The 27,844-nt window shown below is 36.7% G+C and overlaps 2 protein-coding genes and 2 pseudogenes across 2 annotated transcripts; all 4 read left to right on the top strand.

The window, feature by feature from the left end:
* Window positions 1-2,112: 2,112 nt before the first annotated feature.
* LOC132170143 (ankyrin repeat-containing protein NPR4-like) lies at window positions 2,113-3,749 on the top strand. The gene is made up of 2 exons (XM_059581041.1): window positions 2,113-2,604; window positions 3,093-3,749. The coding sequence occupies exons 1-2, from the start codon at window positions 2,113-2,115 to the stop codon at window positions 3,747-3,749; spliced, it is 1,149 nt and encodes a 382-aa protein (XP_059437024.1).
* Window positions 3,750-5,348: 1,599 nt separating this feature from the next.
* On the top strand, window positions 5,349-12,711 carry LOC132170142 (uncharacterized; annotated as a pseudogene).
* Window positions 12,712-13,085: 374 nt separating this feature from the next.
* LOC132170141 (ankyrin repeat-containing protein At5g02620-like) lies at window positions 13,086-18,171 on the top strand (annotated as a pseudogene).
* A 3,097-nt stretch (window positions 18,172-21,268) lies between these two features.
* Window positions 21,269-24,676, top strand: LOC132170140 (protein ACCELERATED CELL DEATH 6-like). The gene is made up of 5 exons (XM_059581040.1): window positions 21,269-21,854; window positions 22,001-22,150; window positions 22,351-22,452; window positions 23,411-23,883; window positions 24,038-24,676. The coding sequence occupies exons 1-5, from the start codon at window positions 21,269-21,271 to the stop codon at window positions 24,674-24,676; spliced, it is 1,950 nt and encodes a 649-aa protein (XP_059437023.1).
* The last annotated feature ends 3,168 nt before the right edge of the window (window positions 24,677-27,844 follow it).

The following is a 27,844-nucleotide window of genomic DNA, read 5'->3' as shown; positions in this document are numbered from 1 at the left end:
GAGAAGATAGAGAACCGTGAGGATCAGAGAGAAGGATTCGCCGGATAACACTAGCGGTGCCGGAGGAAAAATATTTAGACGGGAAAAATTTTGAGGTGATTCAGAACCTGTGCTCTGATACCATGTTGAGAATAAGGTTGTATATTGAATCACAAAATATAATGTACAGAAGAGGCCTATATATAGGCGAATAATACAGACCTAGTAGAATAAGGAAAGGAATAATACAGACCTAGTAGAATAAGGAAAGGTAAACCTAGTAACCCTAGAATACCAAAGAAAGTAAATAATAATAATATAATATTATCTAACAGCATGCTTTAACGGTCTCTATCTTTCAATACAGATACCGCCATTTGGTTACTAGAAAAGGACGAGGGACTTGGAGCAAGAAAGGGAGTCAATGACATGACATGTCTTCACCTGCTGGCGAAAATGCCATCTGCTTTCAAGAGTTCATCCCGCATAAGCAAAATGAAGACTCTCCTCTATGATTGTATGTCATTAACTACGATTTACGTACTGTTATGTTGTGTTCTTTATTTTTGGGTGTGGCTCCATTTACTTTGACTCGAAAGCATTTTCAGTACACTCAAAACGCATGATCGATCTTGTCATAGGCCTTCCTGCATATCAGCATGATGATGATGGCGATAGTGATGATGATGAAGCCCAAACACTCTCAAGTCCAATGGGAGATTTGGAGAGTGGCCAAGGCACTAGTACCTTCTGCCAATTTCATAAACATCCATCTGGTAATTGTATGCAAGGGATTATTTCTTTTTCTTTATTGATATGTCCCGTGCAATGAAATAGGAGAAAATTTGAACTAGTGACATTTACTTTATAACACGTAATTTACCACCAATTGAATTACCTCTTAAAGATTCCTTCTTGTTCTTGATATCCACTCATCATTCTTATTCTTGATACCCAATAATGATACCACTTAAGAAGCTTCCCTCTGGCTCTAAACGTGGGTCTTGGAGTTTTTTATAATCATTTAATTTTGGATGCCCTTTTTAGGTTTTTTTAGACGCTTGTTTGTGTAGATTTCCTCAGACTTTTAGGCCGTCTTTTTTTTTTTATTGGTTGCTTTTGGATTCTTGATCAATAAATTCTTACTTATTAAATAAATAAAAAATAAAAACAAAAATAAAAAACCTATATATCCTCGTTCACATACCTTTTCTTAGTGTGGCGAGACTAAAAAGTGACTCCAGAAAATGGACAGGAGGAAATGATAAATATTTCTTGTTCAAAGTTTGTGTCAGTGAAAAGAAGTCTTGTGAATATATATATATATATGCCAAAAGGATTCTTTCACGGGTGGAATACCTCGTGAGCACCGAATAGTTACTGATCGTTTAGAATTTAGGAAATTAAATACGTTTCCAGTTTTTTCGCTCTAAACTAAAAAAGAAAAAAAAAATGAATATTAATGGAATGAATAAATTAACTATTTCTTATCAACTTAAATTTTTGAGGAACTTGATAATTTAACAAAAAGAAAACTAAGCTTAATCTATAAATCTTAACATGTACATACGGATGCACTTGTAGAATGGATTGCTATTCTCTGGGCTTCAGTTTTTCTTTGTTTATTTACCTTGATTTATTAATTATAGCCTCTCCTCAATAGCACTTGCGCTTATATTTCTCATTTGTATACTACTAGAAGTATGTTTCTAACCATGTAATTACTTTACACAAAACTGCAGCGATTTCAAGAATATACTGTGCTATATGGAGCAGCCTAGCTAAAGGTGCCACCTCCTGATTTTTTTTTTTAAGAGTACTAATGTTACATATTATATAAACATTTCATAAATTTTTGATGTGTCAAGGTTTAGTAGCTCTTGGATTTGCACACATGTTAAAAAACAAATATATCCAATGACTATAAAACATTGTCACATCACTTTATCTGTTAAATGTATTTTCCTTAAAAATATAGATTGCAGTCCATGTATATGCTCAAGATACTGATAAGTGATATCTCTCTTACACTCGCGCGATATAACATGGACAGAATGGACGGTTATCAATAAACTTTGGAAGATGAAGGGAACGCATACAGCAGCTCTACAACTCACCAAATTGCTAGCGAAAATGGATACTACATGGGAAAACAGTTTTATCGCAGAGGACAAGACGATTTCCTTGGGGAAATCGGACTGTAATTTGGACGACGATGCTATTAAAAAAGAAGGGGAACAATCCAACAGTACCACAGAAGGAGGTAAAGGAGGAGGGGGATCCTATGGGAGATATCGGACGATTAATTACAGTACCCCATTGCTTATTGCTGCTAGCGAAGGAATAAGAGAAATATTTGATGAGATACTTAAAGTGCATCCTCAGGCAATTGAGCACGTTACTCAGGATGAGGAAAACATATTGCACGTGGTCATTAGATACCGTCAAAGGGAAATCTTTCGCCTTGTAAAGGAGATGAAAAAAATAATGGACTCTAGGTTGTCTTCAAGGATTGATGGGAGAAGCTACACCATATTGCATCATGTTGCCGACATGACCAAGTATGATGGAGGAACCAAACCTGGTCCTGCACTCCAATTGCAAGAGGAGTTGAAATGGCTTGAGGTACTTAATCTGCCATAAATTTAATTTTGCTAATTGTCTTTGTACGTATTCCAATTAGAATATTGATCAAGTTATTAAATTTATTATAATTTTTCATCGATTTAAACTTATAAGACACCTAAAAGTTTATCATGATATTAGATCCGGAGATCTATTTTTGAACTCTAATTTCACTTTATCTCTGATTTAAAGTTGAACAATACTCATGCATCATACAAATAATTATACCATTACTAACCTATCCACTCGTATGTTTGTTAATGTGTTTTGAGAGTACATGTTTAATATTTTTAATTTAGCAAAGTGTTTTTGATGTGGCATAAAGTAAAATTTCTTATTTTCCAACGTAAGATTTGTTTATGAAAGTTCTTCGTGTAAAAAAGAAAAAACAAACAGAAGATTATTATAATTAGCATGTAACATTTCCTTGCGGTGTCTTGTAGAACGAAAAAGAAGTCATTAATTCTTTTTACAATGTCTCCATGCAGCGTGTGCGAAAGATAATGCCTTCCCATTATGTCATGCACCGTAACTATGACGATGTGACTGCAGACGAGCTCTTCAAAGAGACACATGCTGAACTTCTCAAGAAGGCCCAAAAATGGATAAAGGAGACCTCTCAGTCGTGCTCTGCGGTTGCTGTCCTTGTCGCCACTGTCGTTTTCGCGACTGCCTACACCGTCCCGGGAGGCAATGATGACACGGGTCGTCCAATTTTCCTTCACTCTCCCTTCTTCTTATTCTTCACCATCATGGACGTTGTCTCCCTTGCAAGCTCCTTGACTTCTGTCGTAATGTTCCTATCGATTCTCACATCTCCTTTTGAGCAACAAAATTTCCTCAAATCTCTCCCTCGGAAGCTCATGGTGGGGTTCGCCTTGCTCTTCTTCTCTGTGACAACAACCATGCTTTCGTTCTCGGCAACCATTCTGCTCATCATTCGCCTTGAGAAGAAAAAATGGACTTCGACTCTAATTTACACTGCGGCATTCCTTCCTGTTGCTGTGTTTGCACTTATGCAGTTCCCCTTATACATTGCATTCACCAGTAGTTTGCAGTCCCTTTCAAAGAAAATAATGAAGAAGCTTCGTCGCTTGAATCTCCTCTCTCGTTTCTCCAAAACCTCTAAGGGCAAGATCTATTGAGACTTGAAGTGTGAGTAAGCAATAACTCCTTTCAGGATGGGCTTTTTTTTCTTCTTCGTATTTTTGGATTTTGTTTTTGTTTTTGTTTTTTTATTTTTGGAGTAGATTTTGATACTTGTAATGGTGAATTTTTAGCTCTGATCAGTATGAGAAAAAGAATTGACACAGTTGTTATGATAACGTTCTGTATGATCGATCAGCTTGCGTAATACATAATAAAATAATGAGAAAATATAATATGTCTCGACTCTCGACTTTTAGTGATGCCCATGCTCTTGCAGGCCTATTCCATTGTCCCGAGTGCCCAACAAACAAGACAAAATGCACATCAAGAGATTTGAGAGATTGTCATCACATCAAGACAATCGGCCTTCCAATTGAACATGAGAGTGTAATTAATATAAAATTTTAATTTATTTTATGAAATAGTAAAAAAAAAAAAATTGTCTTGTAGTTTTTATTTTATTTAAATAGTAATAAAAAATGATTAATGTGATGTACAAAATAAGAATATTGAAAAATTGAACTTTTTGAGGAATAGTTTAGGACTTGTGATGTCTTTTGCCAACTACTGGCCTTTTGATGGACATCTTAGATTTACTACTAGTTTGAACTAATTCTAACTTAACAGAGATTTGAACTAGTCGTTTTTGCCTTGTGCTTGTTTGAATTTTGATCGTTTGTCATTTTGACCGAGATTCAGTGGAGTTATTCCTAAAATTCACCATGAAGAGGCTCGTTGGAATTTGCCTAATTAGACCTTGTGCAAACAATGTCGTCTTCTCCCGATGCAATTAACTTGATTTACATCACGATGAGAGTGGTGCAAAATGAAACGGTTGTAGCTGCCGATGAAAGTTAGATTAGAGTATTTGAAAAAACAAATATATATTACCCATTTTTTATTTTTTAAATTTTGGATATATTATCAATTCGGATTGGAATTCATATTTTTTAAAAATGGATACAGAACCCGAACCGAGTCGGAAGCCACTTATACCGCTTGGGTCGGGTCGGGTTTGACTGTTTGAGTGGTATTTGGCCAGCCCTATGAAGACTTGGAAGATAAATACGACTTACTTATCCATCGAACAAGCATCATCTTCTATGACCAGATCGAGATATATAGATTAAATCCTAGAATAAAGTTTAGAAGTGCTCCCATTTTAAAAGTATTGGAATAAAGTAATATAGAGATAACATTTTCCCTAAAAAAATGAGCATCTGAGTTAACCTTTTTTTTATGCTCATATTATTAAATAGTTAATTGTGCTAAGCGGATCTTATTCCAATTTCTTCCGAATGCAAGCTGGCAATGAAACGAGGCATCATCACCTTTAAATTATGTTCAAACAAATTAATAGCATAACACAGACTACGAATCGTCTAGTTGTTGGTGAACAGAGATCGATTGACAGAGGGTACCCAACTTTATATATTTGATAAGAATTATTCACAGCATTTTACATGGAATCAGGACTTTGCCTCCAACAATTATCTTTATATATATAAACGTGCCTCAAGAAACCTACACACAAGTCCACATTCGAACCTCTCTCTCTCTTTCTCTCTCTTTGTTGACACACTTGAATTGAAGCGATGTCTCCCACGGGAGAGAAGGATGCTAGAAAAGTCCATAGATTAAACGCGGAGCTGTACTATGCTTTGCTGAAAGAAGACGCGGATCCGGAGAAGGTGAAAGAGCTGTGTGAAAAAGTTGACGAGCGAGGATTGCACGTATTGACCATACACGACGACACAGTGCTCCAGACGGCCACTTACTCCAAACAACCCAACTTGGTGCTCAGCCTTCTAGACGCCTTGCCTCACGGCCATCTCGACAAAATGACCCGCCAAAACTACGTAGGAAACACTATCCTCCACGACGCCGCCACATCCAACCAATCACTTGTCGTGGCAAGGAAGGTGTTAGAGAAAGCTCCGGGACTGCTGTGCATGCGGAACCACCTTGGAGAGACTGCGCTTTTCCGGGCTGTCCGTTATGGCAAAATGGATGTGTTCGACTTTCTTGCATGAAAAATTATGGGTTACGATGAAGCAACTCAGAAACCCTTCCTTCAAAGGAGTGATAAAACTACAATTCTACACATGGCTATCCTTGTTCAGCGATTTGGTTAGTTATCCCCACCCACAACATCGATCCTAAGGCCATATATTTTTTAATGGTAGTTAGTAGACTGTTATATATGATCCTGTCATGTATAACTGAAATAGTAAAAATCAGCCTTAAGATTAATGAGAGCTTAAAAAAAATAATGACTGAATTTTACTCACATATTATACAAATTGTATGTCAGTTGTATAGCAATCTATTAAATAGCATTTCTCATAATCTAAATTAAAAGATCACTTCTTCTTGCTTATATGAAAATTGGAAAAACAAATTTGGCCATGGACATTGTGAAACGCTTCGATCACTTAGTTGGTGAACGAGACGCGGACGGGATGACTGGTCTTCAGCTGCTATCATGCAACCCTGGAGCTTTTCGCCGTGAGGCTAAAAAGGAATTCTTGGAGCAAATCCTCGGTTCTGGTTCGTTTTATCACTTAACCATCAAAGGATTTGTTAAGAGTATTTTCCGCACTTAACTACCAGAGGTTATTATTCAACACACTTTTTCAATCTCTTTTCCACAAAATCACTTTCTTTCTTTCTTTCACAAAACCTATATTCCTTTCTAACCCCATCTCTTTTTGAAACCATTTTCTTTCAAACTCGTCTCTTCATTAAAGACATGTTAATCATATCATGCAACATGTAAAATACGTACGTTAGTGTAAAATTAATAAGTTTATATACTTAATTACAACTTGGGATTAATAATTGGTTTGAACCTTTAAGCACATGTTCAAACTCATCTTCATTATTTTATAGCTAAATTTAGCTATAAAATAATGATGTTTAAACATCATACTTTTATTCATTAAAAGACTCTTCTAACTGCTATGAAACATTTCATTCGAACAAACATCCAGTTTGTTCGATTAAAGTCTAAAAAATCCTAGTTTCCAAGTTCTTTCTTGTGTTCGTTCGCTTGAAAATACTTTCTCTTTTCTTAACTCATACAATCCTAATAGACCATTTGCATGCATAATACATCAATTTATAGTATTAAAAATCATATTTTTATCATTAACCCTAATTTTACCTTTGTTTACAATTTCTTTAAACTTTCAATAAAATTTTGTCATGATCATAACGACCATGCAGCACACCATACAACTCAACATATTCTCATTTCTATATAATCTCAACATGTTAACTAAAACTTTCATTATTCATTTTCGAAGACATAATTAGTTTATTCTAACATGTTAACAGTTTCTGTATACTCTAAACAGTTCTAACATATTAATACCTTAATTAGTCTATATATATCATTTATTTTACCATTACCACAATTGTATTTATATATACGGTAGTATTTAGTTTTAAAAATGCTCACCCTCGGAGTTAGTCTTTGAGAATCTTGTTTGAAAGTCTTTAGTGTAACAAACCCTCACACAAATGTCAAGATTTTGACTTGATTCCAAAGAAATACGTTAAAAAAACCCTCTCTGACTCACTGTGAACAAAGTAGAATGAAAACCAAAATTATTGGGGTTAAATACCTTAAACCCCCTTAGGGTTTACCAACTTTTTTTTTTTTTCCTTGGAGTTTCATTTTTATCATAGGACCCCTTGAGGTTTTGATAAAGGACCAATTTAGTCTATCCGTTAGTTGACTGTTAGTTGACCGTTAAGACTGACACGTGGACTAATCAGATGTTGACACGTAACACTTATTTAATTTTTTTTAAAAAAAAAAAAAAAAAAAAACTGTCGACCACCCCCAGTTTTTTCCTTTTTTTTTTTTTTAAATACTTTTTTTTAAAAAAAAAAAAAATTAAATAGGTGACACGCGTCAACATCTGATTGGTCCACGTGTCAGTCTTAACAGTCAACTAACGAATGGACTAAATTGGTCTTTTATCAAAACCCCAGGAGGTCCTGTGATAAAAATGAAACTCCAAGAGAAAAAAAAATAAAGCTAATAAACCTTAGGGGGGTTTGAGATATTTAACCCAAATTATTGTTTTGTTTGAACTCTTAAAAATAGTCATTTTGTTTGATTACTGTTCATTTTGTTCAATCGACTTTTGCATTAAATGCTGATTGACACATGACAGTGCGCTTTTGTCGCATCCCTACTTAGCCCCACATGTTGACTGACACGTCGATGAAATCTTCGTTCAATCGAACTTGCATTAAATATGGTCAAGTGAATTTGCGAATTTGCGTCCTCACCTAACTCGAAAGTCTTTTTTCTTTTCTTTTATATATATATATATATATATATATATATATATTTGTTGTAATAAACTGATATTCATTTAAGTATAAGAAAGTTATAGGACAAACACATAAAAGTTAATAAGTTTAGACAAAAAAACCCAATTCAAATAGACTACAGACTCTTTAATGCAAGTGAAGATGGTAAACATCTGCGAATGCAGCCTAAAAATTTTTTTGCCGTGGCGTAATCTGATGAACATAACTATTAGAAGTACGAATACTCCAATGAAAAATCTAAACAGACTTTCAAAAAAGCCATGGAGATTTAAATGCACAGTGAAAAAAAAGTTTCTAAAAAGAAAATAAAAAAAGATATTCACTTACAAAGAGTCTAAAACCTAACCAGATCGGGTTTAACAAAGAGCAACACAAACATGTTACAGAATAACAACACAGAATAAAAAACCAAGCTATAAAGCCGAGTAAAATGTCCAAAAAACAGCAACGAAGGAGTAGTCAGAGTAGTCGCACAGGGCCACGAGCCGGTGAGGGAACCAGAAGATCTGCATAGGAGGTGGTTAGAGGTGGAGTGGCGAGAAAAGGGCCTCACGCGTCAGTGCTTGGAGGGCATGCGCCCGAGAGTAAGATCTACTCGTAGGAACGTGTTGAACACACATCGGCGCGTGGTGGTTAGATGGGTGGGACGCCGGTGGTAGAGGCTAGCGGAGACGGCCAGGAACCCATTGGAGTGGCTCATAAGCATCCAAGACTTCCTGAAAACAAGAGAGCAGATTTTGAAAAAAACATACCCAAAAATTTCAAGAAGAGAGCGATACCTAGACTTGGAGGGGCTGAGGATGGCAGTGATCGGAGGTTTTGCAGTGGAAGATGAGGCGTTGCAATTTTTGGACAAAGATAAGGCCTTCGAGGAGGCAGGTAGGGTCTCTAAAGAGACATGTTTTGCCTCTGATGAGGCAAGAAAAGGAGGGAGATGAAGGAAAATGGAAAAAGAGAAAAAAAAAAAAAAAAAAGGGGGGGGAGGAGGAAGCGAGGAAGCTAGCGGCTTCCTCTTCCATGGCTGCCGAAGTCCTAACTCGCAAGTTCGAGTGACACATTGTGTGTGATTTTTGTTCAATCAAAATTATTTTGAATCGAATTAAATTTGTATTTGTTTGATTTGTCACCTGTGTTTGACCAATCGTCGCAGGTTTCTTCCTGTCGACGTGTGGAATTGCTCTGTTCATTTGATTGAATTTATTTCATTCAAACGAGTTCCGATCCCCTTATAATTAGCTCCAAATTTTCTAAGGATGTGAATGCCATCATAAATCACCCAAATTCATAAAGCTATTTTCAGCGTTCACGTCGTGGTCATCCAACTAAGCTCGGTGAGCATATTTTCAAGTTCAAAATTTACTATTTTGATTACCTCCAAATATCATTTTCTACCACACTATCTCACTTTGACCTAAGTGGGGGGGTTTTTACAGCTAATTATTTCCTTAACAATTAATTTAGAGATGCAAGAGTAAATAAATTCAGCAGATATGTAAAGTTGCTTTTAGAAGAAACCTCTCATAGACTCAGTAAAATTGATGGATATGCTACTTAAAAGTAATAGAGAAGAGTGACTTTGGAAGAAAATGTGGCTTTAAATGAAATTTAGTGCGTGAAAACTTTTTTGAATAAGTTTAGAACATAGTTGAATTAAGAATTCTCTGCAAAAATCATTGTGTTATATGTGCTTACATGGTTTAGGGAAACTTGCTATATTTTTCCCTTGAAGAAAAACAAATTTTATATCCAACAATTACTGAATTCTTAAATTCATGATGTACAGTCAACTTACATTGTAACTCAGCCAGATTTGTAGAAGCTCAAAAGCTTCAGAACAAATATGAATCAGCTATGAAACTTGCGAAGTTCTTAATAGAAAGAGATACCTCGTGGGAGGCTACTTATCCTGGAATTGACCTGAGTAAGCCTAGGCTTCACAAATATGGTAATATTACTCCTAAAGTAGAGCCCCTCATGAGTTCACTCGGCCAAGGGGAAGGGGAAACAGGAACTCCTTTGTTTTTAGCAACAAAGTCCGGCTGTATAGAGATTGTTGAAGAAATACTCAATATATACCCCCAGGCAGTGGAGCATATTGATGAGAAGGGCAGGAACATATTGCATGTAGCGATTAAGTACCGCCAGTTAAAGATTTTTGAGCTATTAGTTGTTAGAGCAGAAGTACCAATGAATTGAAGAGGTTGGTTCGAAAGCTTGACAAGGAAGGAAATTCATACTGCATACAGTTGGATTAAAAATTAATGATTATGTACCTAAGAAGATGCAAGGCCCTGCTCTTGAATTGCAACAGGAGTTGCTTTGGTTTGAGGTGGGGTTTCTTCTGTCTAGCTACTACCCTTTTTGTTACTAGGAAGCAAATGATAAAGATAGAGTTATTTATAAATTTAATTATTTAATTATATTATAATATGTCTTGTGTTCATGTACGCATGCAGCGCGTAAAGGAAGTCCTTCCACCCCATTTAATCGATCACCGTAACAATATGAAGCAAACTGCAGAGGGATTCTTTGCTACAACAAATAAAGATCTTTGGAAAACATCCGTTGAATGGCTAAAGCGAACCGCCGAAGGATGCTCCATTGTAGCAGTTCTTTTCGCTACCGTTGCCTTTGCTGCGGCATACACAGTACCTGGAGGCCCTAACAATGAGACTGATATCCCAGTCCTCCTGAATCACCCTTTCTTGGTGGTCTTTACTGTGACTAACGTATTATCCCTTTCATTTGCTTTGACGTCAGTTGTTATATTTCTCTCGATCCTTACGTCACCATTTCGACTAGCGGACTTCAGGCTTTCTCTTCCCAATAAGTTGATGCTAGGCTTTTCATTTTTGTTCCTCTCTGTGTCCATGATGATGGTATCATTTGCAGCAACAGTCCTCCTCATGTTACAAAATGGGGAAAGTTGGGGAAAAGTTCTCCTATATGCCCTTTCTTTCTTGCCAGTCGTCATCTTCGCGTTTTCATATTTCCCTCTCTATCTCTCACTATCAAAACCCTACAAGTACTTGCTCAATAAGGCAAGGGATACAATTCCTTTGAGTCGTTTTCCAATGCTATCAAGGCTGACCAATTTGTTCAGCTACTGTACATGTAAAACTCAAACCTCTGATTCCCCTAACCCCCCTCAGCCTCGGAATAGGATCCTCTCCATTTCAAAATCCCTCCATTTCCTCCATTTAGTGCATTTTAAATGCACTACCATTATTAAAGTTTTTGGACAACACTACCCTTCAAAATGCACTAAATGGAGGAAATGGAGGGATTTTGAAATGGAGAGGATCCTTTTCCCTCAGCCTCGATGTGCCAAGTCCACCAGGCGCAACCGGGAGACTAATCATTTCTGTTCCCAAGCTTCACCAGAGATCTCTAATTTCTCCGTTTGAGAGGGCCATACGGTTGGCCTTTGGAACCACTATATTGTATAAAAGGAATTTCTCGTGGATGAAGACTATTTTCAATCATCCAAAAAAATATAAGTTGTCGAAATTTTCAGGGTACACAAATAAATCAAAGTATGATGCGTAATTAATATATGGTATATGCACTCTCATGATAGAATATGAGGGTGAAACTTATTTTTGGAAAGGAAAGTATTATTAATTTGTATATCTCTTGTGCATATGTTTTGTATATCTCCTTATGTGTATTATCTGTTAAAGTATTTGATTAAATTATTAAATTTATATTTTTCTTATCAGTTTAAAATTTTTAGATAAGTGGTAAACATAAATATATTCATTTTCTTCACTTTTTTTTTTTTTGTATTTTTAATGTGAGTTGATTTTTTCTGTCTTTCATAATATATATATATATATAATAATAATAATTTTGAAAAAAAAAAATCTAATACGACTCACGAGGCAGTACTTTTGCCACATAGCTGTCATTGAGAGAGAAAGAAGCTTATTCTGAATCTTAATTTAACAACACATGCATTGTAAAGACCCAAAAACACAATAGAATACCATGTCTAGAAATGAGCCATAAGCTATACGGTTAGTGGATTATGGGGGATTATGGGAAGAATCAGAGATGCTGCCTTTAGTGGATTATGGACATTCATAAAGACCACAAATTTAATAGTTGATATGTAATATGAGATTTATCAAATATAAAAGAAAATATTAACTCTTAGCATTTATCTTTTATGAGTCTCATCCTTATTCTCATCTCTTCTCTAAATTATAAGTTCTAGCATAAACTCTATGCGTATTTCTTACGCATATTTCTCATTTATTTTATTAATTTTTAATTAAATTTAATAATTAACAATTTAAATAAAAAGTGTATAAAATAAAAGAGTACAAACTGACCCTCCGTTCTGCAAACATCAAAGCAGAGTAAAAAGAACTTTCTCAGGATTTGTATCTATTATTTGATACCATGTGGAAATAAGAGACGACACAATGAGATAAGAAAAGAAGAAAACAAGCTATTGAAATTGATTTTTGTGCGTGTAGACACATGGTGAATTGCAGCCAGATGTACTTTTCTTGTTTGGTTGATTGACGAATCTGGGGTTTCCTTCTTTGTTTAGCTGATGTTAATTGATTGCTTTCCTTAACAGCAAGATTGAGATTCTGAAGAAATAAAAAAAAGCTTAATTAATTCCTTTCTTGATGCTTCCAAGAGAGAGAAAAAGAGAGAAATTAAGTGAATTATACACCAGTAGCAGAGGGACACAGGACTAGGAGTTTTCATTCATTCTGAGGTCAAAATTAATTTTGATAGAGGCCAAACCTAATTTTTAAGCCTTGAAAGCATATAGATATTTAGCTTAATAAAAACTTTTAAGAGAAATTTTGATGAGCATCATCCACAGCATTAATTGTAGAAGCAATCAGCATGATCGCTATGCTTCCAACTGTCGTCTATATAAACTGGCTTAGAAAGCTATACACAAATCCACATTCGAGTTCTCTCTCTCTCTCTCTCTCTCTCTCTCTCTCTTGGCAACGATGTGTCCCAGGCGAAACAAGGGTCTTAGAAACCATGATTTAAATGCGAAGCTGTACGAAGCGTTGCTGAAAGAAGACGCGGAGAAGGTGAAAGAGCTGTGTGAACAAGTTGACGAGCGAGGATTGCACATATTGACAATACACGACGACACGGTGCTCCAGGCGGCCACTTACTCCAAACAAGCCGGCTTGGTGCTCAGCCTTCTAGAGTCCTTGCCTGACCGCCATATAGACAAAATGACCCGCCAAAACCACGTAGGAAACACTGTCCTCCACAACGCTGTCACATCAAACCAATCACTCGCCGTTGTAAGGAAGGTGTTAGATAAAGCTCCGGGACTGCTGTGCATGCGGAACCTTGGAGAGACTGCGCTTTTCCGGGCAGTCCGTTATGGCAAAATGGAAGTGTTCCACTTTCTTGCAGGAAAAATTATGGGTTACGATGAAGCAACTCAGAAACCCTTCCTTCAAAGGAGTGATAAAACTACAATTCTACACATGGCTATCCTTGTTCAGCACTTCGGTAATTAGTTCTCCCACCCACAACAGTATAAGACCATGCCCTTTAATTTGATAATTAATATAAAGATTACTTTCTTTGATTGTTTTTTTTCCTTTGTATAAAATTGGAGAACAGATTTGGCCCTGGCCATTGCAACACGTTTCGAACACTTAGTTGGTGAACGAGACATGGACGGGATGACTGGTCTTCAGCTGCTATCGTGCAACCCTAGAGCTTTTCAACGTGAGGCTAAAAAGGAATTCCAGGAGCAAATCTTCGGTTCTGGTTCGTGCACTCTCTATGCTTAAACCCTATTCTATTGATATTCCCTTGATTAATTTATAATTTTCCCCTTGACTACCCCCGGCCATGCTTAGGGCTGGCAATTTTGACACGACCCGTGAACCCGACACGAACACGACACGAAAAAACAGGTATTGGGTTTGGCCTTATCGGGTTCGGGTCTACCCGTTTAAGACTCGGTTAATTCGTGTCTGGCGGGTCGACCCGCCAGACACGGTTACTGTTCAGGTCTGGCAGGTACCCATTAGACCCGGTTACTGTCCGGGTCTGACGGGTACCCACCAGACCGGGTTAAAAAAAAAAATAAAAAAATGAGCATATTTGTAATGTTTCATAATTCATATATTTGATTACATAGGATGGATCATGTATACTTCAAGACTTCAAGTGGACAAGTATTTTGTCATGAATTATCAATTTAATGTTGATGTAGTTTTGAGTTTTATTTCTTTTTTTTATTATTATTTTGTTTTTGTTAGCATTTCTTTATTATCTTTTTCTTTATTGCTATGATGGAAATGTTGACACATTTTACCCCTCAATCTCATTCATATTTTGATCATTTTGAAATAGAAATTTTAGTTTTGTCCCTACTTAGACTTCATGCTTTATGAGGTATTGATGATAGCCAAGTCGCTTACTAGTAACAAAGCGTCTAAGCCAACCCCTCGAGTAGGTCCGACTTAATAGATTTTGAAGCCTAAGACAACAAATTTAGGTAGGGCTTTTTTTATATTTAAATATTTAATTATATGATTTTAATTTAAAAACATTCTTCTTGCTTTTTGCCCTTAATTTTTTTTTTTTTCAAATGATTTGCAAAATTCATCTCTGTTATGAGACATTTAATTTCAACAGTTTACAGATATCATATTTTGTGTTGAAATATACATAATTCTTTTTTAGCGGAATGTCATTTGAGCAAAATTAAATTTCTTTATACTAAAAATTATTTTAATAAACGAACTTAGTTAGTATGCTTGCTTGTTTTAAGTTTAGGTGAAATCATGAGTTTAGTAATTTCTTTTGGAGTACAATTACTGTCACTTTCCATTTTTTTTTTTCTTATCCTTTATTAAAGCCTTTAATATCTTGGAACTCCATTTTTTGCATTGACAGTGTATGGATGTATTATTATTACAATTTTTTTTTTATTTTATAATTTTATAGTTTATGGTTTTAACGGGTCGGGTCTACCCGATTAGACCCATTTATTTTAAACGTGTAAAACGGGTCATGTCAGGTTACCCGACTATTTTCGTGTCATAATCGTGTCAGACCCGATTACCCGTTTAGTTAAATGGGTTATGTCTGTGTATAGGCTAATCGTGTAACGGGTACCCGCAGGTCGTAATCGGGTCGTGTTAGGTACCCATTTTACCACCCCTAGTCATGCTACCATTAGTTCCAAACAGGGGCCAATTAACCTCACATTTTTCATCCAACTAACAAATAAAAAAACACATTGTATTAGTCATAAATCACATCATATATATATATATATCCCCCCCCAAAAAAAAAAAAAAACTAAGATTATGTTACACAGAATGACTATTCCATTAAGGAAAGTAATAATTTTTATTTAAATAGAAGAATATGAAATGAAATAGCATTAGACAGGGCGGACCTATCCTTGTGTTGGGGGGTCTGTGGCAACCCCAAAAATTTTTATTTAAAGAGATTCTCATATGCATTTTTATCTAATCGTACTTTTATGAACTTACTTGTTCTATCTCACAATTCTATCTCATAACTTTTCTTTTTTAACATGCCACTATTCATCAATTCTAACTTTTTTAGGTATTTTATTTAGCATATGTTCTGCCCAGATAAAGATATTAGTAATGAAATTAAGAGGTGGGCAGTGTAAGAGCTAGGCTTATCTTTTTCAGCCTAAGGCCCTAAGTACCATTTAAAATGCCATACCTTAATTTTAGATGGGTAAAATTCTTTCAAATTATATATATATATAGAAGTTATTCTATTAAATGGATATTTGTCTCTAAAATAGGTTATTTTTTCATATATTTTTAAAAATGCATATGAGAATCTTATGTGTGTGTATATATATATATATATATATATATATATATATATATATATATAATCCCTCTATATGTGTGTGTGCATATTTATAGGTTCGGACCCCCACATAGAAAATCCTGGTTCCACCCCTAGCCTTGGAATATTATTCTTATCATATACTCTAACATCAATATTGTTTTATTCCATGCATTTTTTTTTATTCATAATAAAAGCTATTTATTTTTTATAATGGACTAGTCATTGCGCGTACCAAATGTAATCTAAAACTAAATCATTTCATCAGTTTACAGGCCAAAACTACCTTGACCACAATAAACACCGACATTGACCTAACATGAAACCCTAACCAATCAAACCCCAAATGTCATTGAGCACCCCAATTAGAGCACTAGCACTAGACTAGCCAAACAAAGAATCTTTTCAAAGCTCCTCCACCAAAAAATAAAAACAATAAAGAAACAAAAATTCAAAGGACAGTCATAAAATGCTAACATAACAGTGAAAATCATCATTAGATTTTAAATGAATCACTATTGATCATGAATTTTGGATCTAATGATGTTTTTAACTATCATGTCCGATAATCGGCACTTGAGAGCGTCCACTTAAAAGTGCATGCATCGTTTCTCTAAATGAAATTTAGTGCATTAAAACTACTTTTTTGAATAAGTTTAAATTGCTGAAGAATTCTCTGCCACAAAAATCATTGTGTTATGCTTAGATAGATAGATGCTTTTGAAGAGCCTGCTATATTTTAAATGAAACAATTACTGCACTTCTCAACTTAATGTACAGTACTCCACTTACAATATTGTACTTCAGTCAAACGGATACCAACTGAAACTGAAAGGCGAGAGGAAATATATACACCGGCTGTGAAGCTTGCCAAGTTCTTAATACAAAGAGATACCTCGTGGGCGGCTACTTATCCAGGAATTGATCAAAGTAAGCCTATGCTTCACAAATATGGTAGTAGTACTCTCATAGTTGAGACCCTTATGAGTTCACTGGGTCAAGCGGAAGGGGAAATAGGAACTCCTTTGTTTTTAGCAACGAAGTCCGGCTGTATAGAGATTGTTGAAGAAATACTCAATATATACCCCCAGGCAGTGGAGCATATTGATGAGAAGGGCAGGAACATATTGCATGTAGTGATCAAGTTCCGCCAATTAAAGATTTTTGAGCTACTAGAAAGAGCGGAAGTATCAATGAGGAGGCTGGTTCGAAAAATTGACAACGAAGGGAATTCCATATTGCATACAGTTGGAATAAAAGTTACAGATTATGTGCCTGATAAGATGCTAGGCCCTGCGCTTGAATTGCAACAAGAGTTACTTTGGTTTGAGGTGGGGTTTCTGCTTAATTAATTTCTAGTACCCTTTGTCTTACTTATATGGGCACACAAGCATAATTGCTCTCATTATAAGAATATATGGCCTGTCTTGACTCTTGTGTTCATGTGCAGCGCGTAAAGAAATTCCTTCCACCCCATTTAATCGATCACCGTAACAATATGAAGCAAACCGCAGAAGGGTTTTTTGCTACATCAAATAAAGAACTCAGGAAAGCAAGCACAGAATGGTTAAAGCGGACCTCAGAAGGATGCACTGTTGTGGCAATTCTTATCGCTACTGTTGCCTTTGCTGCGGCCTACACAGTACCTGGAGGCCCTGATAATAAGGAGGCCCTGATAATAAGACCGGTATCCCAGTCCTCCAAAAGCATCCTTTATTTGTGGTCTTTACGGTGACTGACGTATTGTCCCTTTCATTTGCTTTGACATCAGTCGTTATATTTCTCTCGGTCCTCACATCACCATTTCGACTAGCAGACTTTACGTATTCTCTTCCAGAAAAGCTGATGCTAGGCTTTACATTTTTGTTCCTCTCCGTGTCTGTGATGATGGTAGCATTTGCAGCAACAGTCCTCCTCTTATTACAAAATGGGGAAAATTGGAGAAAAATTATCCTAAATTCCATCTCTTTCTTACCAGTTGGCATCTTTGCGTTTTCATATTTCCCTCTCTATCAATCACTATCAACAACCTGCTTGTACTTGCTCAATAAGATAAGGCGGGCAATTACTTGGAGCTGCAGTCGTATTCCAGTGCTATCTTGGTTGACCAAATTAATGTTCAGCTACTGTAAAACTCGACCCTATGATTCCTCTAATGCCCCTCAGCCTCGATGTGCCAAGTCCCCGACTTCACTAGAGGACTCTAATTTCTCCGTTTGAGAGGGTCATGACAGTTGACCTTTGGATTTTCCCATGGATGAAAGTAATGCAACAAGTTAATCATCAGTTGTACCTTGAACATGTACGTAAACAATTCTCTAGCGATGTACTTCAGTGTATTCTGCATCATCCAATAAAAGAGATATACAAATTATAATAATAAAGGATATTATTATAATTTGTATATCTCTTGTGCATATGTTTTGTATATATCTCTTATGTGTATTATCGTTATTGAATTTAAGTTGACATATAACGTGCAGATGAAAAATATTTACAAAAAAAAAAGTGCAAATAATGTATCCCATTGGTAAATTTGGGGTACATAATCGGTAACCTTATCCGAAATAGAGTTTGGCAGTGAATTACAGACAATCCAAGTGAGTAATGCTACAAGTTCATTTTGTATCCCTCCAAGGATGAAGTGGCTCTTAAAATCACTATTTGGCTTGTGATTAATCATTATTGACTTTTGATCAAATAATGATTTTAAAAGCCACCTCATTTTTTGAGGGACACAGGAAGGACTTCTAGAATTACAGACAATCCAAATAGCCCCACATAGAGGGGGCCTTGGGCATGCCTGTGTTTGAAAAAATTTCTCCGTCTTAAAATATATGATTCTCAATGTATTTTTAATATGATTAACGGTGCGTGTAATTTTAAACTCATCCAATTAAAAATGCATTTAGTAGTTTATTAAAGGACATGCATTTTTAATATATGTAAAAATTACATGATCTAAGGACATATATTATTAAGTTAATAGAGTTTCACTAATTCAGTTTGGAGGAAAACTTTGTTATTTGTATAAATTCTATGAGGATTTCTTATTTATAATATTGATTTTCAATTAAATTTTGTTTTTACCGTGCACAACAATGATAAATAATATAGAATCGAAAGGAAAGTTAAGATACAAATTTAAGATGGTTCGGCAATGTGCCTGCATACACAGAAAGTGCAGCTATATTTTGCTATTAATCATTTAAGGTTACATCATAACACATATATATATATAGGAAAACCTTAAACCCTAATTGTACGAACATATTTGAAAATTCACAAAATACCCTGTACTGTAGTGCAAGGGCCTTGCCCCCGCACCCTACAACCTAGTCATTCCCCTTGCAAACCTAATTACACAAATGGGCCAGTAGACTCCTATTCCGTTTACTTGACCAACCACTGATATTCTAATATGAACCACTAGTTCCAACAAATTTAATAATTAAATTTCAAATAAAAAAGTGTACAAAAAAATATATATACAAATAATATTATCCTTTCTAAAAAATTAGGCCACACATCTCTAAAACCTTACCGTGAAAAACACCATATTACAGCTCTCTTCAATAAATTCCAAAGAGCTAGTCTCTCTCTTTCCCTAGCTAGTAAGATAATTTCCATCTTAGTTAGTGTCTTCACCTCCCCTAGTGAATGCCTAGTACTGGACGTCAGAGTGCCTTTTCAATTCATCTTTCTTCTTTCCTCGCCCTTCCATCGTTTCTCCTTTTCTGCCCTTTTCTTTTTTTTTTTTTTTTTTTTTTCTCCTATTTTATGTTCAACTTGGAAGCCGGATCTACAATGCCTCCCTTCCCCCACCGCCCACGCGCCACCCTACCACCGTGACCAAACTCCATTGCGTCCGACAATATACCCTCTGGTTTGGCTTGCGTGCACCACACCAGCCTAGCGCACATGTGCTGCACACGCCAGCAACGTTGCTCCTCCTTTTTGGTTTGGTTCACATGTCAAATCCATGGCTTCTCCTGTCTTCCTTCTCTGGATTTCCATAAATGATATGGTGTGTATATAGTTTATGGTTTGTGAATGTACGTTTTAAATGAAAGGTATCAAAGAGTTTTGAAAAAAGAAAAAAAGTCTCACATGGAAAAAAAAAAAACAAAAGAAAACAACTTCGCATTTACAAGGCCTAACACACATCAAAAAATTGCTTTATAGTAGTCCTTGAATGTATCTACTTAAGTGAATACTCTACTATAATGTGAAGCGCTTGGGTGTGCCTGCATGGCAGTGGGCTATATATAGCGCGCTTTTGTAGCGCCTTGAGTGCGCATTTGGCACTTAACATAGTAATTAGATCATGGCCATTCATTTTTGAATAGTCAAGATCATTCGATCTGGTGGTTTAATCTAGACCATATATAGGGTGCTTTGAACTGTACAAGGGCATAGACTCGAGCAATATTGTTAGAAGAATGCTAGATTTATAAACAAATTTTACAAAATATGATTAAAAATAAGATAAATTGAAAATGAGCAATTTTTCATATTGTTAAAACAATAGCAAATGTTAGTTGGCATTAATAAATGTATTCATTTTCTTTTCACTTCTTTTTTTTTTTTTATGTAAAACTCTTTTTACCGTCTTTCATGAAGGTAAAAAAATTCCAAATAAAACTATACATATATATTTATAATAATTTTGGCAAAAAAAAAAAAAAAGTTTCACACGACTCACGAGACAGTAATAGCTATCCTTGAGAGACAATGAAGCTTACTCTGAATCTTAATTTAACAACACGTGTTTGCGAAGACCCAAAAACACAATATTCGATCGTATAGCAATCTTCCCTTACAAGAATCCTAGAATAAAGGTTTTAAGCGTGCACTTTCCGTGCAAAAGCTAGAGCATCAAATTTAGTCTTTATTTGATTTATACTTGTAGCGCCTGACTTTATTAGTTCATGAAGCAAAGTATATTCAAAAACTAAGCATAAAAAGATTCGTTTCTACTCTCACTTGACAGATTGCGCGCTGTCTAAGAAACACAGCATTAATCTCACAAAGACACTGTGAAAGTGACACAAAGAGAGAAATCAGAGAGATGGGGAGGGAGTTGGAGATTGAGAAAGATGAAGAGGCGGTCAGTTTGGCGACCTTTCAACAGCCAAAGATGCCTTACCAGGCTGACTTTATTAGTTCATGAAGCAAAGTACATTCAAAAACTAAGCATATATAAAAAGATTCGTTTCTACTCTCACTTGACAGATCGCGCGCTGTCTAAGAAACACGTACAGCATTAATCTCACAAAGACACTGTGAAAGAGAAGAAGAGAGAGAAATCAGAGAGATGGGGAGGGAGTTGGAGATTGAGAAAGATGAAGAGGCGGTCAGTTTGGCGACCTTTCAACAGCCGAAGATGCCTTACCAGGCTGTCTTGAAGGGAAACTGGCTGGGCATGGCGAAGTTCTACGAGAAATATCCCAGCCACCTCTTTGATTATCTGACGGTGGACAGGGACACTGCATTTCATATCGCAGCATATAGTGAATTCACAGAACTGCTTACACGTCTACTTAGTCTCGTACCGAACGACAGGGTATTCGAAACCTTGTCGAAGAAGAACATTCACGGTAACACTATTCTTCACGAGGTAGCCGCCACCGACAAAGTTGAATCAGCAAAGATCTTGATTCGTAAACTCCATGGGATTTATGGGCTTGACAAAGTCAGTGGAAACAATATGGCCCATCTCAGAGAGCTGCTCGAGTGTCGCAACCAACTTGGGGAAACCCCGCTGTATAGGGCTGTTGCCCTTGGCCATTTCAAAATGGCCAAATTTTTGGCTGCATATGTCGAGGATAATATACGTGATCACTTCCACAGGAATGACAACATGTCCATTCTCCATATTGCTGTCATCGGCCAACACTTCGGTCTCTCTCTCGATCTCTCTCTTAATTACTTGATATTATTAGCTAAAATATAACTAATATAAAACTTTAAAGTTTAACCTAATCTACTTTGTTGTGCTTAATGTCAAATAGAACATGCTTAGCCATCCCTTATCTTTTCGATGCAGAAACCGCCGCTTGGTTACTAAGAAAGGACAAGGCACTTGGACCAAAAAAGGGAGCATATGACACGACATGTCTTCACCTGCTAGCGAAAATGCCATCTGCTTTCAGGAGTTCATGTCGCATGGGAAAAATGGAGACTCTGCTTTATAAGTGTATGTGTCCACAACGAGATCTATCATCGATCACATTATAATTGTGTGCGTGTTAAATTATTATTTGTTTTAAAATTTTAATTTAATAAAAAAATTAATAATTTAATCAATATTTTATCAGTATAATTTCATTAATTATTATATATATAAGCTTTAACTCCCCAACATAATAACATGATTAACTTAATTAAACACTACAGGGCTTCCTTCCCATTATCATTATGACGACGACAACGATGATGACGATGAAACTGATCTAACACTATCAAGTCAACTTATGGAAGATTTGGAGAACGGCCAAGGTAGCAGTAACCTTGGCCAATCAAAAAAAAATCAATCTGGTAATATAAGGGATTCATTTCTAACATTCACTCGTCATATTTTCTGTTATGCAATGGCCCACTCTTTACGTTATATTGTCACTTATCTAAAAATTGATTGGAAATTATCAATTTAATTATTTAACTAATATTATAACACTTCTACATATGCATGCTGAAACTTCTCTTTAAAAAGTGAGACCCAATAGTTAAAATATTTAACTAAAATAAAGAATAAATTGTAAAGTCATGATTCAAATTAAAGATTATGTTCTCATCGGCACTTATTTTAAAACCTTAAGTGGAAAGAAAATAGTGAATTAAATCATTTGATTAATATTCTAACAATTTAGAACCTAGGATTGTACACATAACTCTTCTTAATTAGCGTGACTATACTGAAAAATGACTCAAAAAAAATGGAACCACTAAGTGCTAACGGATGCACATGCGGAATGGATTACCATTCCATAGGGTTTAGTTTTTTAATGTTTATTTACCTTGATTTATATAATTATAACTTCCCCTCATCACTTATTCTTATATATATTCCTCATTTGTGTACTATTAGAAATATCATCTAACCATGTAATTTACACAAAACTGCAGCAATTTCAAGATTACATTGTGCTATATGGAGGCGCCTAGCTAAAGGTTCGACCTCATGATTTTCCTCCTTTCCAATCACTAAATATGATGTTGCTCAACATAATATTTTTTCTAAATATATATAAAGAGAAACGATTTACAAGTTAGGTCGAATTGAAGTTGTTATATATATATCTCACACACACACATGCATGATATACAATGGACAGAATGGCCGAGTATCGACAGAATTTGGAAGATGAAGAGAACGCATGCATCAGCTCTAAATCTGACCAAAATGCTAGTGAAAATGGACACTACGTGGGCAGACAGTTTTAAAGCACAAGAAAAGACGATTTTCTTGGGGAGAGCAGACTCAGCTCTTTGGCCGGCGATGATGTTGTTGGCGGGGTAGAAGAAGGCAAAGGAGGCGAAGGATCAGAAAAAGGGGAGCAATCATCCATTAAAGGAGGAGGGGAGGAAGAACGATGTGAGAGAAATCGGGAACCTTACACCCCATTGCTTATTGCGGCAAGCAAAGGAATACAAGAAATATTTGATGAGATACTTGAAGTGCATCCTCAAGCAATTGAGCACGTTAGTCAGGATGAGGAAAACATATTGCATGTGGCCATTCGCCACCGTCAAAGGGAAATCTTTCGTCGTGTAAAGAATATGAAAATAATAATGGACCGTAGGTTGGTTTCAAGGATCGATAAGAGAGGCTACACTATTTTGCATCACGTCGCAGACATGAAGGACTATGATGGAGGAACCAGAGCTGGTCCTGCACTCCAATTGCAGGAGGAGTTGAAATGGCTTAAGGTAATTAATTATTAAATTCATCATTCTTTTTTCTTTTTAATGTATGAGATAACTAATAATTTATTATGATATATCTAAGATGATATCGTATTTTGTTTTTTAACGCATGCATGGCAAAATTTCATATTCTTATACATTGTGACCACGCATGCAGCGTGTGCAAAAGATAATTCCCAATCAGTATGTCATTCATCGCAACAATGACAATAAGACTGCAGATGAGCTCTTCAAATTGAATCACGCTGACCTTCTCAAGAGGGCCCAAAGGTGGACAAAGGAGACCTCGCAGTCGTGCTCTGCGGTCTCCGTTCTCGTTGCCACTGTTGTTTTTGCTGCTGCCTACACTGTCCCGGGAGGCAACGATGACAGTGGCCAACCACATTTCCTTAACAGTCCATTCTTCTTGTTCTTCACCGTCATGGACGTGGTCTCCCTTGCGAGCTCCTTGACTTCCGTCGTAACGTTCCTCTCGATTCTCTCATCTCCTTTTGAGCTTGAAGATTTCCACAGATCTCTCCCTTCGAAGCTGATGATCGGCTTCTCCTTACTCTTCTTCTCTGTGACAGCCACCATGCTTTCTTTCACGGCGACTATTCTGCTCATCATTCGCCTGGAGAAGAGAAGATGGACTTCGAGTCTGATTTACACTGCTGCATTCCTTCCCGTAGCTGTGTTTGCGCTTATGCAGTTCCCCTTGTACATTGCATTCACCAGAGGTGTGCATTCCCTTTTGAAGAAAATATTGAAGAGGGTTCCTATCCTGAAACTCCTTCCTCGTTTCTTCAAGGGCTGAAAGGGCATGATTTATTGAGATTTGATCTGAGAGTTTCGTGTAACTCACACGTTAGCCAGCAAGAAGCAATAACTACTTTCATGATTTTTTTTTTTTTTTTTTTTGGAGGGTGAGGTTGTGATTTTGTTACATAATGGTGTACCTTTAGTTCTCATCATCAAAAAGAAAATGTAACAGATGCGTTATCATCACATTTTGTATGAGCTTGCATGCTTAATATGTGATGCAGCGTAGGATTGTAGTGAATAAGAAAACAGCCAGTTGAAGGGGTAAATATTTTTAAGATTGTGAGACTATCACAAAAATCAAAGAAATCTTCTTAAACAATAGAGACTATCTATGCTTTAAGGAAAACAATGAAGAGACTCAAACTCTGAGTAATCTCTATTGATAAACAAAACAAACAATGAGAACTGAATTGTTAAAGGCTATAAGCATCTATTTATAGCCCAAGACTCCTAATTCTAAAATAACAATGAAATAAAATTAATTTAGAAGTCTACGAAAGACAACTAAACCAAATAAAATACTAACAAAGAAACCTAATTCAAATAAAGGCTAAAAGATAAGATAGAATAAATGACTAACAAAGAAACTTAATAAAAGACTAAAAGATAAGATAAGATAAGCCGTTCTAAACTATATCTGCATCATTCTCCCCAGGTTGGACAGAATTCGACCTCGAATTCGGATCGTCATTCGGTGAATCACTGGTGAATGGTACAAGGTGTTTGACATTGAAAACGTCAGATGTCTTGATATGACTAGGTAGGTTCAACCGATAGGCATTTGAATTGATCTTCTCTATAATCTCTACCGGACCAATCTTGCGGGCAGCCAACTTGTTATACTCGCCAACAAAAAACTATCTTTAGTTAACCCAACCTATACAAAATCCCCTTCCTCGAACTCAATGGCACGGCACTTTTTATCCGCATCCTCCTTATACTTTGCTGTAGATTGCTGTAAATTCTGAATGGTGAACTTGTGACCTGCGTGTATCTGAGCTATTAAGTCCTCAGCTGTAGCATGCGGTCGCTTCAAATCAGGAAGAGGTTCCAAATCCAGTGGGGCACGAGGATTACTCCCATAAATGATGGTAAATGGGCTATGGCCAGTGCTCCTGTTAGTGGAACGGTTGTAGGCGAACTTGGCTTGGAACAATTTTTGATCCCATGATTTGATATTCTCCCCCACCAAGCTTCGACGTAGGGCTCCCAATGATCGGTTAACGACCTCTGTTTGTCCGTCCATCTGTGGATGATATGCACTGCTGAAATCAAGCTTAGTATGGGATAATCTCCACAAACAGCGCCAGAAGTGGCTAAGAAACCTTGTGTCGCGGTCGGATACGATAGACAATGGCAGGCCATGGAGGCGGTAGATCTCTCTGAAATACAATTGGACGACATTCACCGCATCGGCGGTCTTCTTGCACGTAATGAAATGCACCATTTTTGAAAATCTATCAACAACGACAAAGATTGAATCATTACCTTTTTGGGTTTTAGGTAAGCCTAGCACGAAGTCCATGCTCACGTTGGTCCATGGCCCTTCCGAAATAGGAAGGGGCATATATAACCCGGCATTAGTAGCCGACCCCTTGGACACTTGACATATTCTGCAGCTCTTCACAAATTTGTCTACTTCTTTCCGCATACTTGGCCAATAGAACTGGTCCGCCACCAGTTGTAATGTTTTATCCATTCCCATATGACCTTCATAATGGCGCTCCTGGATGATTTTCAACCTTAGACTACCTTTAGGAATGCATAATTGGGTACCTTTAAATAGGAACCCATTACACAAATTGAAGTCTCTTCGCTCGCCCGATGACACCTCCTCAATAATAGGACCAAAAAATGGGTGACTAGACAAATAATTTTTTAATAATTCAAAACCGAGTACCTCTGTTTTCATGGTGACTAATAGTGATGATTTCCGGCTGAGGGCATCTGCCACTTTGTTCAATGCTCCGAACTTGTGCTTGATTGTGAAGTTGAATTGTTGGACAAGCCATTTAGCATGCCGAGATGACAGTTTATCTTGACTGCTGAGGTGTTTAAGTGCTTCATGGTCCGAGTACAAAATGACGTTGTTGTAGGCGAGGTATGAGCTCCAATGTTTCAATGCTTGTACTAATGCGTAGAACTCAATATTATAAGTGCTATAATTGAGTTGGGGGCACTTTAACTTCTCACTGAAATAGGCCACCGGTTTGCCTTTTTGGCTGAGTACTGCTCCAATGCCTACTTTTGATGCATAACAATGCAACTCAAAAGGTATGTCAAAATCTGGAAGGACTAGTAAGGGAGCGGTGGTCAATTTGACCTTGATCAACTCGAAGGCGGTGGTGGCTGCTTCACTCCACGAGAATCTACCCGCCTTCATGCAATCCATAATCGGTGCTAATATGGTACTAAAGTTGTAAATAAAGCGCCGATAAAAAGATACTAACCTATGAAAACTGCGGACCTCATGTAGTGTAGTGGGGAGAGGCCAATCCCGAACTGCTGCTATCTTTGACTCATCCACCGCTAACCCGTCCTTGGACACCACATACCCAAGAAAAAGAAAGGATTCCGTCATGAAATTGCATTTTGCCGGGGCTGCGTAAAATTTCTCCTTGCGCAAGACACTTAGTACCTAACATATATATTGAAGGTGCTCCTCAATGGTAGAGCTATATATGAGGATATCGTCGAAGTAGACGACTATAAACTTTCCAATGAATGGGCGGAATGCCTGATTCATAACTCTCATAAAGGTACTAGGGGCATTAGATAAGCCAAACGGCATTACTAACCATTCGTAGAGTCCTTCATGTGTCTTGAACACGGTCTTCCATTCGTCACCAACCCGTACCCAAATTTGATGGTACCCACTCTTCAAGTCTAACTTTGTAAATATTGTTGCCCCATTCAATTGATCTAGTAAGTCATCTAATCTAAGAATAGGAAATCTATACCTTACTGTGATCTTATTGATGGCGCGGCTATCGACACACATTCTCCATGATCCATCTTTCTTAGGTGTAAGCAAAGCTAGAACTGCACATGGGCTCAAGCTTTCCCGGATATGTCCCTTGGTTAATAACCCTTCCACTTGTCGGCGTAGCTCTTCATGCTCCTTGGGACTCATGAGGTAGTGCGGTCGGTTGGGGAGATT

This window comes from Corylus avellana, chromosome ca2, assembly GCF_901000735.1.
Source record: "Corylus avellana chromosome ca2, CavTom2PMs-1.0".
Classification (NCBI taxonomy): Eukaryota; Viridiplantae; Streptophyta; class Magnoliopsida; order Fagales; family Betulaceae; genus Corylus; species Corylus avellana.
This window is presented reverse-complemented; position numbering and strand designations above follow the sequence as displayed.